Source organism: Centruroides sculpturatus, unplaced genomic scaffold, assembly GCF_000671375.1.
Source record: "Centruroides sculpturatus isolate CEXI.00-Female unplaced genomic scaffold, Cexi_2.0 scaffold233, whole genome shotgun sequence".
NCBI classification, from domain to species: Eukaryota; Metazoa; Arthropoda; class Arachnida; order Scorpiones; family Buthidae; genus Centruroides; species Centruroides sculpturatus.
Window position 1 is genome coordinate 626,827 of NW_019384616.1, and position 22,907 is coordinate 649,733.

The 22,907-nt window shown below is 30.1% G+C and overlaps 4 protein-coding genes across 4 annotated transcripts; all 4 read left to right on the forward strand.

Moving 5' to 3' along the window:
• Positions 1 to 286: 286 nt before the first annotated feature.
• LOC111625391 (glycine-rich cell wall structural protein 1.8-like) lies at positions 287 to 2,389 on the forward strand. Its single transcript, XM_023368526.1, has 2 exons — positions 287 to 310; positions 389 to 2,389. Exons 1-2 carry the CDS (start codon positions 287 to 289, stop codon positions 2,387 to 2,389), a joined length of 2,025 nt encoding a protein of 674 aa, XP_023224294.1.
• Positions 2,390 to 7,860: 5,471 nt separating this feature from the next.
• On the forward strand, positions 7,861 to 9,963 carry LOC111625392 (glycine-rich cell wall structural protein 1.8-like). Its single transcript, XM_023368527.1, has 2 exons — positions 7,861 to 7,884; positions 7,963 to 9,963. The coding sequence occupies exons 1-2, from the start codon at positions 7,861 to 7,863 to the stop codon at positions 9,961 to 9,963; spliced, it is 2,025 nt and encodes a 674-aa protein (XP_023224295.1).
• A 3,958-nt stretch (positions 9,964 to 13,921) lies between these two features.
• LOC111625393 (keratin, type I cytoskeletal 9-like) lies at positions 13,922 to 14,839 on the forward strand. Its single transcript, XM_023368528.1, has 2 exons — positions 13,922 to 13,939; positions 14,018 to 14,839. The coding sequence occupies exons 1-2, from the start codon at positions 13,922 to 13,924 to the stop codon at positions 14,837 to 14,839; spliced, it is 840 nt and encodes a 279-aa protein (XP_023224296.1).
• Positions 14,840 to 17,283: 2,444 nt separating this feature from the next.
• LOC111625395 (keratin, type I cytoskeletal 9-like) lies at positions 17,284 to 18,135 on the forward strand. The gene has a single exon (XM_023368529.1). It carries the CDS (start codon positions 17,284 to 17,286, stop codon positions 18,133 to 18,135), a length of 852 nt encoding a protein of 283 aa, XP_023224297.1.
• The last annotated feature ends 4,772 nt before the right edge of the window (positions 18,136 to 22,907 follow it).

Here is a 22,907-nt window from a genome sequence, read left to right on the forward strand (position 1 = left end):
CACGTGTTTGCAGTGTAACGCCCAAGGGAATAACAGAAAGAAATTAAATAGAACAAAAAATACGATCTTGGTCTCGCTCTGTCGATAAAACGTAACTATACTCATAACTCGGAATAAAGAGTAAAATAGGAAAGAGAAAGCCTTCTAGCTATTGTTTTCGTAATATCTTATGACGTAGTTTTAGGTGGAGTTATTTATTTGCGTCTTTAGTATATAAGGAACTAGTTGAAATTCATTGAACAGAAGTTACTTGACTAAAGAACTGTGAATATTATAGGCACAAAATATGGCTTTAACTAAATTGCTTTTGGTAAGATTAGTTAGAAATATTTTCAATTTATATTTTCTTTTAATGATTTAAAACTATTATCTATATGTATACTTTCAGATAAGGATGATTATTGGTATTCTGATTTCTTGTAATGTATTAGCTGAAGTTGTAGAGAAAGAATCTGTTGCAGAATCGAAAATTTCAGAAACGAAGAAAGAAGATAGGGATTCTGCAGAAAGTGGACAGGAAGGTGTTGTTGGTGGATTTGGTGGCGGTGCTGGACATGGTCATGCTCCTGTGTTATTGCTTGGCGGACACGAAACCGATTTTTATAAAGGAGCACTGGGAGCTCTGGGATATGGAGCTCAGAAAGGAGGAGAATTTGGAGAGCAGAAAGAATATATAACGATAGGTCATCATGGACATAAGGGCGCAGCCGGAGGTGGTAGTTATGGTGGAGCAGCTGGTGGTCATTTACAGGGCTATAGCGGCAATCATAAGGGAGGTGTGGTTTTAGATACTCATGCATCACTAGGCGATCTGAAAAACTATGGGGTTCCAGGTGGGAGTGATAAGATAAGTGTAATTTCAGGTGATCATCTTGGTGGCCATAAAGGTGGGTTGGCTGCTGAAAGTCTTGCAGGTTTAGGTGGTCATCTTGGAGGAATAAGTCATGGTATTCATAAAGAAGCAGGGCTTGGGGGTGGATACGGTGGCCTAGGAGGACATAAAGGAGGTTATGAATTATTAGGTATACATGGTGGTGGAAAAGGTGGTTATGGAAGTATTGGGGCAGGTCATTATGGAAAAGTAGGAGGTGGACATATTGGTGGCTTAGGTGGAAATATACATGGTGTTCATGGTATTGGTGGTTATGGTGGAAAAGGACATGCTGCCGCTTCAATTGGAGGAATTGATGGTTTAGCTGGGTACGGAGGAAAGGGACACAGTGTGCACGGTCTTGCAGGCCATGGTACGCACGGTCTCTCAGGCCATGGTGTGCACGGTTTTGCAGGCCATGGTGTGCACGGTCTCACAGGTCATGGTGCGCATGGTCTTGCTAGTCACGGTGCTCATGGTCTTGCTAGTCATGGTGCACATGGTCTTGCAGGTCATGGTGCACATGGTCTTGCTGGTCATGGTGCACATGGTTTTGCTGGTCATGGTGCACAGGGTCTTGCTAGTCATGGTATCTATGGTATTGCAGGTATCGGTGGTAAGGGACATGGTATTGCAGGTATTGGTGCTAAAGGTCTTGGTGGACATAAAATAGCTGGTTATGGTGGAAAGGGTCTTGGATTGGGTGGATTGGGTAAAATTGCAGGTTACGGTGGAAAGGGTCTTGGATTGGGTGGATTGAGTGGATTGGGTAAAATTGCTGGTCACGGGAAAAAGAAGAAACTTGGTGGATTTGTTTCTCATGGAGGTGGTCATCACTATGGAGGACATAAGAAAGGTTTTTCGGGACATAGTGCTCATGGTGGAGGTCATAAACAAAGCAAAGTAAATTACGGACTAGGACATCAAGGTGGCAAAAAACATCATTACGATAAAGGTGGTGTGTATTTTGATAAATACGGAAAAAATCTTCATGGATTGGCAGGCGGCGGAGAATATAAAGGAGGTAAATTTGGCTCGGAAAAATTTGGCGGAACCGGTAAAACAGGCGCACTTGCTGGAGGAAAATATTTTAAGGATAAGGGACACAAGAGTCGCGGTTTTAAAAATGTATATCACAAAGAAGAATACGGCGATCATAAATCGTATCATGATGATTTTCAAGATACCGATTACAAGAAAAAGCATCTTGGTAAGCTTGAATATTTTGATCATAACGGAGGAAAATTCCATAAAGCTCATGGTGGCAAAGAATTTCATGACGCTAAAAAACACGGCGATGATTATCACAAATTTGGTAAAGGAGGATACGATACCCATCACGGAGGCGATTATAAAAAAGGAGGCAAATATTTCGATGCTGGAAGCGGATATAAACACCACGAAGGAGCTCACAAACACTTGGGTTATGAAGGAGGAAGCAAAGGTTTCCATAAAGGATATGCTGGTAAAGCTATTGGACATGGACATGGTTATATTCCATTTCATCATCATGGTTAGAGTTAAAAGCGGGAAATAGTGATTATGTTAACGGTTATTAATTTAAATGGCGAATCCTTCATAATGTACATACGATACTTGCTAAGACAAGTAATTCTTTTATACGGTATTTATTCTTTGTGATGTATTCTTGATTAGGATATCGCTTTATAAATATATTTGTTGTATCTTTTGCTGTAAATTTTTGCTAATTTATAAATATTTGCCATGTTTCCCGAAGAGAGCAATTATATGTGAATTTTCACATGTTTTAATAAAAGTGTATTAATATTTATGCAAAATTAGTCTCATTTTTTCGTAAGATACTTTAATATATTCATTTCAAACGTACTTAAACATTTTTCAAAAAAAAATATTTTACATCCAGAAATGTTACAAGCTTTATAAACACAAAACAATTTCCATTCCTTCTGTACATATTAAATATAAACTTTCAGGAAATTGTTAAATCTAAATATAAACGTAAGTAAACCATAGAAAATGATATGTATATTTTATTTGGATTATTTACTTCTTATCAACAGAATAATTTTTAAAGATAAGAAAGGAAACCGGAAATTTCCGATTTTATCCCCCTTTAATCTACAATTAAAAAAAAAGTTTGAGGCTATATATTTTAATATATTCAAGCCAGGAAAATAAATTTGCAATTTCTTGTTCTTAATATTTATTAAGGAAAAGACACAAATATACTAAACTATTAGTAATACTTTAATTATTTTATTTATTATTTAATTATTTAATTTAATATAANTTTATATTATATACACTGTTAAACCTTTATGGGGCCCAGGTGTACTTGAATTAGGGGCCCCTGTATACAATGTTGACTTCAGATATTTTTTGAGGGGTAGTGTTTTTTTTTTTAAATGATTAGTTTGGGGCCCCTTGTTGATGGGGGTGCCAAAACTAATCTTTGGTTGGCCCCCTAGGCAATTTGGTTGGCCCTTTATGTTAATAGGACAACGCGCTAGTGGTCAAACCTCGCCTCTAAATGGAAGTTTTTCATGAACGTTTCTTTTTGAAATGCATACAAAATAACCTTCAAATAACGACCATTATTTTGGTTCTCGTCAGTGGCCGTTGTTCACAGGTTTGACTGTACAGTACATATTTATAGAAGGTTAGATTATCAGACTTCTCTGCCTACGGTCCCTTCAATCTCCTTTAATTCTATACCCGCTAAGAGCTACACTTTTTAAATTTATTTTAAACAGGATATTTAAATTTACTTATGGAAAAAAATATGATTATTTATAAACATAATCCCTTAAGTTTAAACTGTGTTTTCTTTTGTTAAATTTAACTCTTTCCTTATACCACAATCGATTAAAAATGTTATGAGATTTCTCTTTAAAGTCCATAAATTCTTTTTATGCATTTTTAAATAGGAGATAAAATCTGTACTCATTTAGGATGATTCACATTAGTATGACCCGATGGACAAGTGAATATGGTCTAAATTGAACCGGAATCATTGACCCATATTCAAAAATTCATCTTGAATCGAAACTTCTATTGAGTAAAGAATCAAAAGTTTTCAATATTTAAAGCTTAATAAATAATACAAATGAATAAATATTATTATTAAATATAGTTTAATAAATTCTTGATTAATAAATATTTATTAAAACGATAAAAAATAATATAAATATTCGTTTATTTTTGTTGACTATTAGTGCGAATAATAAGACTCAACTGCATAAATTTTGCCTGAAATTAGAACAAACATGCGGATTTTTACGTAATAGAACGGTATTTACATACCAAAAAAAAAAGTAAAATAAGTTAATAAAGGCCTACATAAATAAATATATTTATTATTTATTTTTAGGCTATAAGAATAATTTTTAAATAGAGCCTAATTTTAATTATAAATAATTACCTTTAAAAATCCTTTGGATACGTACTTTTATATGGTTATACTTGATAATATTTTGTATATATTTTAAAATTAAGTGAATTATATTCACTTAAAATACATTAAAAAATCAAAAAATATATATATTATATTTTAATATTTTATCAAAGAAATTAGGGAAAGTTTTGAAGTGAACAAACAAGATCACAAAATAATTTTAAATTTACGGAAGAATTATTAAAATAATGATTATGCAAGAGATTTTTATCACGTTGTACTACTAATTAGCTGTCATCTTAATAAGAAATAACCGTCTAATTCAACTATGGTAAAGAAATTCTTCATTAATAAATAAATAAAGCGCACGTATAAATAATGAATTAAAAAAAACTATATAAATTTAATAAAATTAACGTATTTTTATATAGATTTTTTAAATGAAAACTCTATAGAAGTGATAAATAAACAGATATTAGAAATACGTATTGCTTTGTGTTTCGCTTGATGTATGATGAGATTAATTTGTCTTACTGGAGTTTACTCATCGGAGAAAATAGCAACACATAAGAAATGCAATTACTTTTCTTGATCCCTGCTCTTGTTTCGCTTGATCAAGTCGAATCTGTATTCAATTAAGTATATACAATCGTATATAATCCGATTTATGATGATATAATGTTAGCCTCGAAGGATTAAGCAAATTAATATAGAAAATTCTTGATTCATCGATTTATTTTTAACTTATAAACAAATATTAGCTTTATATAAATAGTAAATGCTTTAATTTTAAGATATTTTTTTGTAAGGATATAGCCTATGGTTAAGGAAATGACTTACAATAATCTATTGTAAAAGAAAAGTTGAGTGAAAATTTATAAATTTATTTTAAATAAATTTATGTAAAATTTATCTTTATTTGTTTATTTTATAAAATCTTTAATGCGGAAGAAAAAAAATTGCAAAAGGAATGTAAGGAAAATTTTGCATAAGATGAGATATTTAAGACAAAAATCTTAAAATTCTAAAAATGTGGTTAAACAATTTTACTAAATTTTCCGCAAAAAAATACCTAAAAAATAAGAAAATTTATTATTATATATTTGAAAAGGGGCAATTGCTTCTACTAAAAGAATTCCGCAAATTATAATAGTGATTGAAAGATGTAATCTTAAACCCTCGATTATACGACTCTTTCTCCGTTTCCAGGCTTTGTCCCCTTGAAAACTTCTCTGCGGTTTTCCCATGCCAATGATCTATTTTATAAAGAAAATACAGTAAAACGTGTTTAAAACGGAACTTGAATAAAAAGAAAACCTGCCTAAACGGGAAAAATATTCGGTTTGGCAGGTTTCTGTTTACACAGGTTTTACTATATTCTGTAATCGTACTAGGTATGAAACAGGATTCAATATAATTATTGACATCTCTTTACTGTGCCGTTTTTTCGATTTTCAATATCGTTTTATTTCCGAATCATAAAATGGGGTTACATATATTAAAATTATACTTATTACGGGAAGATCTGACCCATGGTAAGATCGTCCAGCGTGAGTAAAGATGAGAAACGACCCATGCATCCATAATAAAACTAAAGGTTTCAGTTGGGTCGAACGTTTCACATTCCAATGAATTCAGTTTAACTACAAATAAAATACCTTATATACTTAATCATTAACAATGTGACCATTGTGCAAAATTTTACTGTCTCTTATACGTCAATGTTTTTCAGTAGTATGCAAAATAACCGGTATTGTGATATGAATTATTTTTAATTTATTATTTTATATAATATATTTATTAAAGCTGTGTTGTGCAAATTTTATAATAACCTGGTCGAATCCACAAGGAATCTTAGTATCTAAAATGCAAAAAAAAAGTAAAAAATAAAAGCCCAAAAAATTATAATAATTGGGGTAATGCAACTTTTCCTTATAAATTAGCAATAAACCTTATACAAAATTGTTTTATATTGTAATGATTTTAATGCAAATCATCATTTTCTATTCATTTTTTCCTCTTATATTTTACTCCTAAATTACAGCTTACATAACTATCCACTCTTAATGTATATCATCAGAGATTTACATAGATCCAATTTCTCATAAATGTTATCTAATCTTGTTACAATATTATAATTTTTCGTATTTATATATATATGCTAATAAGGCCTTATCGATAATTACTTACAATAAATATCGTTATTATATTATTTAAAAAACATGCATAATTCTAAAGACATTTGTAATATTTTCATGCTCTTGTTGAGACATTCATAAATCACGTTTATTTATTAAGTATTTAAACTATAAAATTATAATTAAAAATATCTCTTGTTAAAATCTAAAGCATTTTTATTATAATTTTATTATTATGAAGCGTTTATCTTATGTTTAAACAGTTTTTTTTTATAAGGTTTCGATTAATATATCAAACCTTTCCTTATAGTGAAATGGAAATCCATAGTAAATCTCTTATTTGAGAATGATTATGATTTTCAAAGTTGTTGAAGACCTTCAATTTTACTGACGACGGACCGTATCGTCTGACCGGGAAAGGAACCATGTCAAATATACTACACCCAATTTTCAATATCCAATTAGTATAAAGAATAAGAATGAAACAGAGCGCTAAATTTCGAGTATATATGAACATATATATACTATAGACTATATATAAANGGTGACACTGATTACAATAATACTTTTGTTTATAAAATAATGTTAATAAAATCAACATTATTTAAATTTTTCTATAATATTAATTAATTTGTTTATGTATTTTATAAAACTTAAATATATTTAACATTATAATTGCATTTTTTAAGACACTATATAAGAATTAATAGTAGAATATATAACAATAAAAAAGCCATAAAATTTAAATAAATAACAATAATTTAATGTTCTATATTGTGAAAACGTTTAATTTTATATTATAATTTCCACAATTGTAGCAATAAGAAATCCTTCATTATGTAATAATATATATTAAAATAGGAAATAAAATTAGTTAATAAAAGTAAAAATATATATATTATTTGATGATATAAATATATATAAAATGGAAAACAGTTTTAGTTACATCTATTGTTCTTGTCTGATACAGAAAAAAGTATTAGTGGAACAATTATTGAAAGTTCCGGATTTACTAAATTTATCTATTAACAATATGTTAAAATAGATTATGAGAAAAGTTGATTAAAATATAAATTAATAAAAATTGAATAAGTCTGTCACAAGTTGGTACCTTATCTGTACAATCTAATAATGATGACTATAGTTATATAGAAGTCCAATTTTGAAAATTTGCGTGTGATTGTCACGTCACGTGTTTGCAGTGTAACGCCCAAGGGAATAACAGAAAGAAATTAAATAGAACAAAAAATACGATCTTGGTCTCGCTCTGTCGATAAAACGTAACTATACTCATAACTCGGAATAAAGAGTAAAATAGGAAAGAGAAAGCCTTCTAGCTATTGTTTTCGTAATATCTTATGACGTAGTTTTAGGTGGAGTTATTTATTTGCGTCTTTAGTATATAAGGAACTAGTTGAAATTCATTGAACAGAAGTTACTTGACTAAAGAACTGTGAATATTATAGGCACAAAATATGGCTTTAACTAAATTGCTTTTGGTAAGATTAGTTAGAAATATTTTCAATTTATATTTTCTTTTAATGATTTAAAACTATTATCTATATGTATACTTTCAGATAAGGATGATTATTGGTATTCTGATTTCTTGTAATGTATTAGCTGAAGTTGTAGAGAAAGAATCTGTTGCAGAATCGAAAATTTCAGAAACGAAGAAAGAAGATAGGGATTCTGCAGAAAGTGGACAGGAAGGTGTTGTTGGTGGATTTGGTGGCGGTGCTGGACATGGTCATGCTCCTGTGTTATTGCTTGGCGGACACGAAACCGATTTTTATAAAGGAGCACTGGGAGCTCTGGGATATGGAGCTCAGAAAGGAGGAGAATTTGGAGAGCAGAAAGAATATATAACGATAGGTCATCATGGACATAAGGGCGCAGCCGGAGGTGGTAGTTATGGTGGAGCAGCTGGTGGTCATTTACAGGGCTATAGCGGCAATCATAAGGGAGGTGTGGTTTTAGATACTCATGCATCACTAGGCGATCTGAAAAACTATGGGGTTCCAGGTGGGAGTGATAAGATAAGTGTAATTTCAGGTGATCATCTTGGTGGCCATAAAGGTGGGTTGGCTGCTGAAAGTCTTGCAGGTTTAGGTGGTCATCTTGAAGGAATAAGTCATGGTATTCATAAAGAAGCAGGGCTTGGGGGTGGATACGGTGGCCTAGGAGGACATAAAGGAGGTTATGAATTATTAGGTATACATGGTGGTGGAAAAGGTGGTTATGGAAGTATTGGGGCAGGTCATTATGGAAAAGTAGGAGGTGGACATATTGGTGGCTTAGGTGGAAATATACATGGTGTTCATGGTATTGGTGGTTATGGTGGAAAAGGACATGCTGCCGCTTCAATTGGAGGAATTGATGGTTTAGCTGGGTACGGAGGAAAGGGACACAGTGTGCACGGTCTTGCAGGCCATGGTACGCACGGTCTCTCAGGCCATGGTGTGCACGGTTTTGCAGGCCATGGTGTGCACGGTCTCACAGGTCATGGTGCGCATGGTCTTGCTAGTCACGGTGCTCATGGTCTTGCTAGTCATGGTGCACATGGTCTTGCAGGTCATGGTGCACATGGTCTTGCTGGTCATGGTGCACATGGTTTTGCTGGTCATGGTGCACAGGGTCTTGCTAGTCATGGTATCTATGGTATTGCAGGTATCGGTGGTAAGGGACATGGTATTGCAGGTATTGGTGCTAAAGGTCTTGGTGGACATAAAATAGCTGGTTATGGTGGAAAGGGTCTTGGATTGGGTGGATTGGGTAAAATTGCAGGTTACGGTGGAAAGGGTCTTGGATTGGGTGGATTGAGTGGATTGGGTAAAATTGCTGGTCACGGGAAAAAGAAGAAACTTGGTGGATTTGTTTCTCATGGAGGTGGTCATCACTATGGAGGACATAAGAAAGGTTTTTCGGGACATAGTGCTCATGGTGGAGGTCATAAACAAAGCAAAGTAAATTACGGACTAGGACATCAAGGTGGCAAAAAACATCATTACGATAAAGGTGGTGTGTATTTTGATAAATACGGAAAAAATCTTCATGGATTGGCAGGCGGCGGAGAATATAAAGGAGGTAAATTTGGCTCGGAAAAATTTGGCGGAACCGGTAAAACAGGCGCACTTGCTGGAGGAAAATATTTTAAGGATAAGGGACACAAGAGTCGCGGTTTTAAAAATGTATATCACAAAGAAGAATACGGCGATCATAAATCGTATCATGATGATTTTCAAGATACCGATTACAAGAAAAAGCATCTTGGTAAGCTTGAATATTTTGATCATAACGGAGGAAAATTCCATAAAGCTCATGGTGGCAAAGAATTTCATGACGCTAAAAAACACGGCGATGATTATCACAAATTTGGTAAAGGAGGATACGATACCCATCACGGAGGCGATTATAAAAAAGGAGGCAAATATTTCGATGCTGGAAGCGGATATAAACACCACGAAGGAGCTCACAAACACTTGGGTTATGAAGGAGGAAGCAAAGGTTTCCATAAAGGATATGCTGGTAAAGCTATTGGACATGGACATGGTTATATTCCATTTCATCATCATGGTTAGAGTTAAAAGCGGGAAATAGTGATTATGTTAACGGTTATTAATTTAAATGGCGAATCCTTCATAATGTACATACGATACTTGCTAAGACAAGTAATTCTTTTATACGGTATTTATTCTTTGTGATGTATTCTTGATTAGGATATCGCTTTATAAATATATTTGTTGTATCTTTTGCTGTAAATTTTTGCTAATTTATAAATATTTGCCATGTTTCCCGAAGAGAGCAATTATATGTGAATTTTCACATGTTTTAATAAAAGTGTATTAATATTTATGCAAAATTAGTCTCATTTTTTCGTAAGATACTTTAATATATTCATTTCAAACGTACTTAAACATTTTTCAAAAAAAAATATTTTACATCCAGAAATGTTACAAGCTTTATAAACACAAAACAATTTCCATTCCTTCTGTACATATTAAATATAAACTTTCAGGAAATTGTTAAATCTAAATATAAACGTAAGTAAACCATAGAAAATGATATGTATATTTTATTTGGATTATTTACTTCTTATCAACAGAATAATTTTTAAAGATAAGAAAGGAAACCGGAAATTTCCGATTTTATCCCCCTTTAATCTACAATTAAAAAAAAAGTTTGAGGCTATATATTTTAATATATTCAAGCCAGGAAAATAAATTTGCAATTTCTTGTTCTTAATATTTATTAAGGAAAAGACACAAATATACTAAACTATTAGTAATACTTTAATTATTTTATTTATTATTTAATTATTTAATTTAATATAAAAATTTTGGTTTACAGCCCTAAATAATCGAAATTTACTTCAAGCACTACAAATAGTTTATTAAATATTTTAGTATTTTAAAAAAATATATACATTTACAGGAGATTAAATAATATAAACGGTTAGATGGATGAGGCAGCTAAAGCATCAGCTGATTTGGAGGATTCGGGATCTAATTGGGGCAAGCTACTCCAGAAATCCTTTATTTATGTATCTGTTTAAAAGTGAAATCCTGGTGGGCCCCATGATTTAACGTAAATGTGTATATTAACAATAATTAGAGTTGCTATAGCTCCTGGGCTCTCTATCTCTTTTTATAACGCAATGCTCTCGATTTATCATATTTCTTCACCACTTTATACACTTGAAATTACACAAATTGTTTTCGTAGACTTTATATAAATGATTTTATTGAAAAGATTTCGAACAGGAACATTGTAAAAGTCCGAGCTTCAAAGGCTGTAGTATCTGTTTTCCATCACTTATGTCGGTCCTAACTATAATATAATCAAGTATAAAAATTTTATATAACTAATTATTATAAAATGGCAAATAATTTAATTTTGAGGGTAGAGACGTGTTTTATAAAAAAAAAAAAATGTAAATGCTAATAGTAAAATCTTCATTAAGTTCGACTCATTCGAGATATGACACACGACCCCATGTATCTCCTCCATCCCTTGATCATTAACCTCCGAAATTTAACAGCATCGATCCGTTTAATACTCAAACCTCCCAGCAAAACTTCAGAAATTTTCGATAAAATGCACGGGAGTTACTCCAGAAATTCATTCGAAAACGTACACAATATACAAATTAAGAAGATAGCAGCGACAAATTTCACTCTAGCGACTGTATTTTAAAGTAAAATATTTCCAGAAAATCGAAACCACATACAAAGAATAGTATTTACTGTATATGAAATTTGGTTGATAGTTTTTTTTTCTACAGGGAGCTTTGAACCCCTGCTGTAATTAGACAAGTAATTACCCGGTACAAGCTCTAGGATTACATAAATAACCTAAAGCAAAGAGCTAATATTACACTATATGGCGATCATTTTACATTACAGAGAAACATTATTTAATAAAACAATAACATTGTTTAAAATAGATAAATATGAATTTATTTAAACATTTATTATTCAAGAAAATAATAATTTTATAATTTAAATATTTATAAATAAAATTAAATCATTAAAATATTTAATAATGTAATTCGACAAGTTATAACGAAAAATGGCGTTAAATGATGACTTGCTGTATTCTTAAGATATAAAAATAAACTAAGAAAGCAATTCTCTTACTTTCTATTGTGGTTTGTAACACTTTATTACCCTTATTTGTTTAATAATATCTACAAGGCCATGCACATAGGAGGTTTGGGAATTTACTTCCTCCCATATGGCAATTCAGACAACGTTACTATATTAATAAAACACTATATTGTACATAACTTATTTATTTTGTACCCAATCAATCTCTCCTTGTGTTACCTGTATTGAGAAAAAGTTAATAAACTATGTTACCCACCCTTAAAAATACTGTTACACGAGTCTGAATGTAGCCAATTACAATTAAAAATAAAATAAAATAAAAATTATTTAGAAGTGAAATACTGAACGTCTTAAAATAAACTGAATGGTAAATAATAATTTACATTTTTCTTACTAATTTGTGCAATTTAATTTCATATCGAGATAAAAAAAAAATGGCGGAAAAACCGGAATTACGTCGTGCATGTATTTACGTTACGTAATGACGTCGGACTTCCATCTGTATTTATGTACACTNTAAGCATTAAATTAAATATTATATTTGGAGATAGTAACCTTTTCTGAATGATTTCCTGAATGATAAATAAAGAAAATTATAATAATCAGAGGAAAGTATTCTCCAAAATACCATCTATCTATAATATATCAATATATTTGAACTTTTTATTATAATATTTTAGGTTCTTGATATTGTTAAATGGGACATTATTGAAATATTTCTTCTTTTCTTTGCTTTTAAGAGATAAACAGATGTTCAATAGTTATTTTGAAAGGAGAATAAATACAGTATTTGTATTTAATGATCCTCATGGGATAAAATTCTGAGTTAAGAACACAATTAAGGAATGAAGTAAAAGATGTAAGATATAAAGATTTCTGTTTGTGCTTTCTAAAAGGGAAAAATATACTATTAAAATAAAGAATATATTCCTTATAAATAGACTATTTTATACACAAAATATTAATTGAAGAATTTTATTTCTGAAAATTCTTGTTGTAATCGAAATATCCAAAACAAATAACCACCGGAAAATTCCTGGTGTTTTTTCGACTCTCTATGGAGCGATAGGCTGACACCTTAATCCTCTCTTGTAATACTTTGAAGTTAAAAAAATAATAATAATAAATAACAATTATAACTTGATCTAAAGTAAATTTTACAATTTTAAAGTATTTAGAAGAATATCGACATTAATTAATTCATAGAATAATGTGACCGTATCCTTTCACGGACAATTATCCTCGTTTAGAGTTCTCGTGTTCTATAGTGTTAAAGCTTTTTCTTTACTAATGATAAGTAGGAATCGTTAATAATTATAAAAATTCGAATAAATTACATTAAATTAGACGATATGCCAATTTTAAACCAGGTAAATGATTGTGATTTTAATAGCAGATGATGGGAACTGAATGTGTTCCAGGCCAATAATTCTAATAAGTCACCAAATCTTTCATTCGCGTCACCTACTTACCTCTAATGAAAATAATGTCTTCAAAAATGTTTTCAAAAAGAATATAGACTAATCTATTATTAGAAAATGATCTTAAAGATCTTTAAAAATTAATAGTATATCCGATGTGCTTTTGAAAAATTACCTATTATATGTGCTAAATTATGTTACAACCGTACGTAAGTAAACTAAATAAGCAAAAATAAAATTAAATACCATAATTTAGTAGGTTTATCCTAAAAATAGCAGTTCTAAAAATGTGACATTAAAATATTTAATGATCCATGAATGCAATGGATTATTTACAAGTCTGATAGCTTCATTGTTTTTAATTAATTTGGATGTTTAAGTCATCGAGAATAGCCACACCAATTGACATGAATATTGATCATGTGATTAAAACCCGAACTGTATTTAAAGAGAGCGTTTGAAATGTTTGACCATCAGTTGTCCGATCTTCGAAGAAGACAGTGATCAAAATGACTCCTTCAACATGGGTAAGTGTTTAATTTCAAATAAATATAGATACTGTATAGTCTTAAGCTAATTTCATTTATGGTGAAATTTCTCTTTAGATCAAACTGAGTTTGTTGTTGGGATTAGTGATAGTGGCGGTTCACTCTCACGGACACGGTGGAGGTGGACACGGACATCATGAAAGTCATCACGAATCTCACGGAAGTAAGGGTGGACACGGTGGCCATAAACATTCTCGTCATTCTCATGGCGAACACGGCGATGGTAGTAAGCATGGCGGGCACGATTATGGCGAACACGGTAGTCACGGAGGAAAATCTGGGCACGATTCCGGTGGCTATTCACACGGTGACTATGGTAGTGGTCATCATGGAGAATCTGGCGGTGGAGGTTACCATGAAGGTAAACACGACTTTAGCAGTTACGGCGGTGGCGGTTCTAGTGGAGGTTCTTCCGGTGGAGAACATCATAAGAGCAAAGGACACGATCATAAAGGTTTCAAAAATGTTTATCACAAAGAAGAATATGGCGATCAAAAATCTTATCATGATAGCGCTGGAGAAAGTGACTATGGTAAGAAACATAGCGATCATGGAGAAAGCTATAAATTTGGTGGCGGAAAAAGTCACAAGAGCTACGGCGGCAAAGATTCTTATGGATCCAGCAAACATGGCCACGACTATTCCAAACATGGCAAAGGAGGACACGATAGTCATCACGGAAGCGGATATAAGAAAGGAGGTGGTCATCATAGCAGTCACGGAGGACATAAATCCGGAGGAGGAGGACATCACAGCAGCGAACATGGAGGAGGTCATCATAGTCACGGCAGCAGTGAACACTCCGGAGGAAGTCACGGCAGTAGCTACGGACATGGAGGTGGAGGCGGCGGTCACGGACACGGACATGGCCATCACTAATTATGAGCTTGGATTTCACGAATATTTGCTTATCTATGAGACATGTGTACAGAGCTTAGCTGTTAATAGAATTTCAATTCATGAAATGATTTTAAGCTTTATATTTTGGGCATTATTAATATTTTCCCGGTGTAAAGTGGAATGATACGCTAAATTTATATAATGTAACTTTTATATAATAAAATATTATCATTTAAATCTTGCATTTGTGAGTCAAATAAATTTATCTTGTTAATAAAATCTTAGAAATAATATATAAAATAATAGGTTTATACCTATATTAATAAATTTTTAGTATAGGCTACTATTCTAAATACAGAGTAATACCATAATAAAATACTTTTATATTTAAAAAAATAAACAAATAAATTCCACGAATCAATATANTTTTATACAAGCTTCTCCGCATCGCTATACTTTGCAAATGGTGTAAAGGGAAAGGGAGCAAAATATAATATGGAAATTCGCTGGGTATATAAAATGCTTACAAAACTGGTATATTTAAGTTGATAAAAGTTTTATTTAGTAAATAATAAAATAAAAATCCGGTCAAACTATACAAGAAAAGAATAAAAATCATTTACAATAACAGAGTTAAATAAGTAAAGCTAATTGCCTAGAGCGGAAGTCATTTATATTTTCTACTATATCACTTTTCTTTTCTAGTATCTAAGAAAAGATATCTGCATAAGTGAACACCCAAAATTTTTTTTTCTCTGCTCTACTTGATTGTTTGTTCCATTAGGAACGCCTGTTTGTTCAGTCATTTGTAAGCATAAAGCATCTTTTATCACGCAATACCATCATTTTTAAAGTAAAGGTAATTATTAAGAGATTCTGTTTAACGTACAAAAAGTAAATTTTCTATAAGATCAACAAATTTGAGAGGTTATTTTAATAAAACTACTGAATATAATTAAATTTCTCTATAAAGATGGAAATAAAAGTCTTAAATGATGTTATAATATTCAAGTATATGTTTTAAATAGTTTACTCTAGCTTAAGTAGTAAGAGATATAATTCTTCAGCACCTTTTAATTTTTAATAAAAAAGAAAAGAAATTTAATTGGATTAATGAAATAAGGCAAGGCAACATATGTCTTTCTATAGGAAATTGGACCGTATTTAGTGTTAGATACGTGAAATAAACCCGGAAAACTCCGCGCGACAAATCCATTGATCCAGTGTTCTCCAGTGTTTAGTAGTTTTATCCACGTGGCCACTGTTGGACAAAATAAATAAATAAATCGATAATGCTTGATAAAATATTAATTTTTAACAAGAAAAGTTTATATATTATTTCATTATAAATTTGTAATTTCTAACAATGTATTATAAAAATTTTAATTATGAATTTCCAAATCAAAAAGAATATGATAAATATCTAGCAATTTTTCGGTTACTTAATTTTGAATATAAATCATAATAAATATGAAGATTTATATTTAAAAAAAGAGGACTATTTATATTACAATATTATTAAATATTAATTTATTTTATAATATCGTAAAAAAAATTCGTCCATTTTAAATAGATATTAAAACTTTAATGTTAATTAAAGCCACGTACAGTACGTACGTAATTAAATAATTTTACTTAGTTTTATATAATAAAAGATTAAATTCTATTCTAAGTTTTAGAAAAATTATATTTATTTTTATACGTGATTTAATTATACTTTAGTCTAATTGTTATTATTAAAACTTTAATGCAAAGTCTATGCAAGAAATTTTTTAAAAGAATAAGCTACAAAGACAATTAGCACTTTTTAAATTTAAACGTTGAAGAAAGCCCTTAGGATAATTTATATTTAATCTAAACATATCTTACTTTAAGCAATTAAGGAAATTTCATAATGTCCCACTTGACTTTTAATTATTAGGAAACATAATTTTAGTTTTAAATGCTTTTTAATTACACATTTAATTTTTAGGACTTGAAAACAAAAATAATATAGAAACGTGAGAACGTATTTTAATTTATTTAAGCTGATTTTAGAAATAAACTTTAATCATTTAAATAGAATATATAATAATAATTAAAGTTCGAAAGGTGTATTGATTATATTTTTGATGAGCAATAAATTTTTTAACTTAGAACATTAGTTATATAAAAAATATGACCTGAACTCTTGACATAAATACGATACTAAAAATCAATCTATCACAATTATAGACGAGTTTAATTTTAAAATAAAAAATTAATGATTGTTAAAGTAGTTAGATTCGCTAAATAGAAGGCATGAGAATCTTCTTTTTTATCTCTATAAATTTCTATATAAGGAGAAATGAAATCAGTTGATTTTACATTCATCAACACCTTCCAAAAGTGTAGACTATGGCTTCTTTCGTAAGTATTTTGTCGATAATCTTCTGATTTAGAAATATACAAAGTTTACTTCTATTTGCATTATGTTACAGCTCTCTTTATCTATCTTCTGCACTATGCTACTGTTAATCCATGCTCATGGACATGGAGGAGGTTATGGTGGCCATGGTGGTGGTGGACACGGAGGTGGTCATGGAGGCGGCCATGGTGGTGGGCATGGTGGAGGCGGTGGTCACGGAAGTAGTGGAGGTCATAAATGGGGAGATTTCTCAGAACATCATGACAGTGGAGGAGAGAGCGGACATAAAAAATGGGGAGAAGACCACGGATCTCACGGTGGTCACGATAAAAGCTCGAAAGACGATTATGGTAATTTTTTCAGTGGAGGAGGTGATAGTAGTCACGATAGCGGAGGACATTCTTATGGAGGTTATGGCAGCGATCACCACGGCTCTTCGGGAGGAGGAGGACATTCCTCGGGAAAAAACGATCACAGTAGTTACGGAGGAGGAGGTAGTTCCGGAGGCAATTCTGGAATGGGAAGTCACAAAAGCAGAGGTGGGAAAAGTAGCGGGTTCAAAAATGTATACCACAAAGAAGAAGGAGGTGATTCAAAATCTTATCACGAAGATTTCGGAGATAGCGATCATAAGAAGAAACATGGCGACCATCACGAAGGATGGAAACATGGAGGAGGAAGTCACCACGAGAGTCACGACAACAAGAAACACGGCGGTCACAGTAAGAAAGGCAGCGATTATCACAAATCCGGGAAAGGTGGACACAGCAGTCATCATTCCAGTGAAGGAAAGAAAGGCGGCGGACATCATAGCAGTGGAGGTGGACACAAATCTAGCGGAGGTGGTCATCATAGTAGTGGTGGCAGTGGAGGACATAGCAGTCACGGAAGCAGCGGAAAATCAGGTGGCAGTCATAGAGAAAGTCACGGTCATGGAAAAGGTCGATAAACTTTTAATTTTTATTTTATACAAGCTTCTCCGCATCGCTATACTTTGCAAATGGTGTAAAGGGAAAGGGAGCAAAATATAATATGGAAATTCGCTGGGTATATAAAATGCTTTATTTATGGGCCTATAAATTAAGAAATAAGCCATCAGGCATTTATGTAAACAATTTGTAAATTAGCCAAAATTAACAATTTAATTGTTAATTTTTAAATAAATTTTAAATCCTTAATAAAAACTTTTGTTTACATTTATTTCCTTAATCATTAAAAACAAAGAGTAAATATAATAAAATATTCCATTAATTAAAGATATTTCTCCATTATTTACATAACTTAGTAACCAAACAACTTTTTTTTAAGTAAGCAAATTATTCCAGAAGTAATGGCTTAAATATATAAAGAAATTTTAAAATATTCACCAACGAGTTATGTAACTTTCCCGGTAACAACATTCTAAACTGCGAGTGGCCCTATCTGTTATGTCACTTTATTTTAAAAATTTTATATAACTAATTATTATAAAATGGCAAATAATTTAATTTTGAGGGTAGAGACGTGTTTTATAAAAAAAAAAAATGTAAATGCTAATAGTAAAATCTTCATTAAGTTCGACTCATTCGAGATATGACACACGACCCCATGTATCTCCTCCATCCCTTGATCATTAACCTCCGAAATTTAACAGCATCGATCCGTTTAATACTCAAACCTCCCAGCAAAACTTCAGAAATTTTCGATAAAATGCACGGGAGTTACTCCAGAAATTCATTCGAAAACGTACACAATATACAAATTAAGAAGATAGCAGCGACAAATTTCACTCTAGCGACTGTATTTTAAAGTAAAATATTTCCAGAAAATCGAAACCACATACAAAGAATAGTATTTACTGTATATGAAATTTGGTTGATAGTTTTTTTTTCTACAGGGAGCTTTGAACCCCTGCTGTAATTAGACAAGTAATTACCCAGTACAAGCTCTAGGATTACATAAATAACCTAAAGCAAAGAGCTAATATTACACTATATGGCGATCATTTTACATTACAGAGAAACATTATTTAATAAAACAATAACATTGTTTAAAATAGATAAATATGAATTTATTTAAACATTTATTATTCAAGAAAATAATAATTTTATAATTTAAATATTTATAAATAAAATTAAATCATTAAAATATTTAATAATGTAATTCGACAAGTTATAACGAAAAATGGCGTTAAATGATGACTTGCTGTATTCTTAAGATATAAAAATAAACTAAGAAAGCAATTCTCTTACTTTCTATTGTGGTTTGTAACACTTTATTACCCTTATTTGTTTAATAATATCTACAAGGCCATGCACATAGGAGGTTTGGGAATTTACTTCCTCCCATATGGCAATTCAGACAACGTTACTATATTAATAAAACACTATATTGTACATAACTTATTTATTTTGTACCCAATCAATCTCTCCTTGTGTTACCTGTATTGAGAAAAAGTTAATAAACTATGTTACCCACCCTTAAAAATACTGTTACACGAGTCTGAATGTAGCCAATTACAATTAAAAATAAAATAAAATAAAAATTATTTAGAAGTGAAATACTGAACGTCTTAAAATAAACTGAATGGTAAATAATAATTTACATTTTTCTTACTAATTTGTGCAATTTAATTTCATATCGAGATAAAAAAAAAATGGCGGAAAAACCGGAATTACGTCGTGCATGTATTTACGTTACGTAATGACGTCGGACTTCCATCTGTATTTATGTACACTTCTTCAAATGTAACGACATCTGCCGTTATAAAATCACACTAATAATTTTATAACAAAATTTGATTTTAAAATATATATTTATCTTTAATTGGTTAAATGTATATACGTGCATTGAAATACCATTCGTTGTCTTAAAAATTAATTAAAATATTTATTATTCTAATCGTAAACTTTCTTAAAATTATAAATTATAATGTAATTAATTATTTATAAATTCTCTTGTTTTTTAATAAGTTTTAAGAGCGATAAATAAAACTAAAATCTCTTATGAATTGATTGATAATTGCATATCGACAATATCGGGTTGAAGAAACTATTGCCAATAGGTTCTATATAAATTTATTTTATTATATAAGCTATAATTTACTAATTAAATTAATAATAAAATAAGAAACCAAGTAACAAACACTTCAGCAGTCGAAAATTAGAAGTATTAACTGCCAATTCCAATTAATAATCTACTCTTAGCAATAACAATTGATTGACATAAATATTTCCATTTAATGATAATGAGCCCTTGATAATAACAAGTAATTGACACTTCCAATTAATGATAATAAGCCCTTAGATTATCAATAATTGTATCGACAATTACCTGTTATTAAATTGATTGAAACTAATAATCAATTGATCGTCGATAACAGTAAATAATTGCTAATTTTGATTAATTAATAATAGTCATGTCTTGTTAATTAGACTACTGTTTGAAATAGTTTGTATGATAGAAGTAAATAAACTTTTTTATTTAAACTTTCTGTAATATAATTAAAAGTTCAGTTCGAGGGTTCTTTAATTGGGCTCTTACTTATCCAACTTAAAGAAAGTTGAATTCTTGGTGTACAACACAATTATGAAAGCTTGAAATAAACTAAATATATACCAAAATTTTATTAAAATATTAAGATTATTTAATGATTTTGAAGCATGTTATATGAGTGTAAACATTACAATGCGTTATAATAATTATATATAAAATTATCTTCGATTTATTGGGCTGAAATGTTACAACTAATCACCTATCTTACATCTTATAAAGCAATAAAAATCAGTCTGAGGCTGATTTAAAACTTCCTTCAGACATCAAAACTATAGAAGAAAGATATTTGATGAGGCCAATGATTCTAAGAATTAGGGACAACCATAGTACTTAAATTGATAAAATGCCTTTAAAACTATTTTTCCTTTACATGTTCGAAAACTGTAACTTTTACGTTCGTTTTATTTATTTTTAATGTAATTTTTATATTTATAGAGTAGATTTACGTGTATGTAAGCACCATTTAAAGATTTTAATCTTTGGTTTTAATGAAAAACGAATAGACATTTTAAAACTATAAGATTAAAACAACGTTATAAAATGTTAAATTTTGCAATTATTTTCAAGATGCAACAACAGTTAATGATTTAGAATATTTCTTAAGACATTAATATAACTAGAAATAAAATTCTGTATAAATTACACATTATATTTTAATTAAAAAAATATATTTATATATAAAGTTTTCGTTATTACTTAGATATAAAAGTGATATATTATACAATACCCTATATTATTTTATTTATTATAAATATTTAAGTAGAGAATTCTCTAATATTTATGGGAAAGATTCATTAGCATTTCACGAAGGTAGTGCTATTTAGGAAGACGTTATATCGAGTTTATTTTAATTAAGAACTGGTTTTCTTTAAAAACTACCTTCGAAGAAATTGATAATGGGAGATATGATTTCTTCTCTTCTATATTTTCGAAAATTACCCATAGTTAAATACAATTATTTTAATTAAATGTCATTATCGGTGTCCTCTTTCCATTTAAAACTATCTTTAAAAGTCAATTTCTGAAAAGAAAAGAAAAAAAAACAGGAAAGAAAAACTTTAATTTTGATACAAATAATCAGGTCGACAGTGTTATGGGAAAATGAAATAGTTTAAATTAATTGCATATAGTTTAATTAATTTAATGATAAAACTTTAAATTCGAGAGGACCATATAAGAGTGGTTTATTCATAGCAAAATTTTACTGGAAGAAGAAATGTATAGAACGAAGAATGAATTAATTAACATTTTAAACTTTAACTTACATGTAATATAATCTTAAATTTTGATTCTTTCAGCCCTATGAATACTAAGACGACCTTTTTTCATACCCGTCGTGGGTTAGACCAGGCCCACAATTGGGCAGATGAGAGTTCGATATATCCGGGATGGACCACTCTCCCTGAAAATTCTTAGAGTTGTAGCCTAATGTCTTAATATTATAATGTAAATTAACTTAACTTAATGCTTTTTTAATAATAAATTTCTAGATAATATTAGCTGAAAATTGTAAGAAATTCAAAATATATATAAATACAGTTTTTAAATCTTATTTAATGCATTGTTTCTTTATTACAAAGTGCTTATTTTTGCTTTAATTATGAAAAGAAGCATTAAAACAATTGTTAAATTGCTTCTTAATTGATATATTTTATATTGTTTAAATAGCACTTTTTATATCTGAATTAGAATTAAAACATTTGATAAACGATCATTTATTTATCATTTTAAGAAAGGATTTGTTCTAAATAATATGCTTTTAATGTAGTAAAACGTGTACACTTTTTGTATTTTAAATACATAATATATTTTATAATTTCTATTTTAATAAATTAAATATATAGTCTATATATATAAACTTTAATGTATATTAAATTAAATAAATCATTTATTTAGTTAAATTATCATATGAATTTTATATCATTAAATTTGTATATAAATAGTTTAAAATGTAGCTATAATTAATTCCAAAATTTAGGTTATTTTTTTAAAATTTATTTCGAGTAAATAGACAAATATATTTTTGTAGATGTGACCTGTAAGTATAGAGGAAAAAAATGGTGACTAACTTACTAAATTATCGGATCATTGACGATCAATTTACAATTTTCTCACCGTTGTAATTGAAATAGTTGTTCTATTAACTTGTTCCAATTGAAACACTTCTTTTAAATAATTATTTAGATC

Bases quoted from the DNA above. Each gene is read 5' to 3' on its own strand.
- LOC111625395 (XM_023368529.1), top strand. From the start codon at position 17,284: ATGCTACTGTTAATCCATGCTCATGGACATGGAGGAGGTTATGGTGGC.
- LOC111625392 (XM_023368527.1), top strand. From the start codon at position 7,861: ATGGCTTTAACTAAATTGCTTTTG. The intron at 7,885-7,962 runs GTAAGATTAGTT...GTATACTTTCAG, and splicing joins CTTTAACTAAATTGCTTTTG to ATAAGGATGATTATTGGTAT.
- LOC111625391 (XM_023368526.1), top strand. From the start codon at position 287: ATGGCTTTAACTAAATTGCTTTTG. The intron at 311-388 runs GTAAGATTAGTT...GTATACTTTCAG, and splicing joins CTTTAACTAAATTGCTTTTG to ATAAGGATGATTATTGGTAT.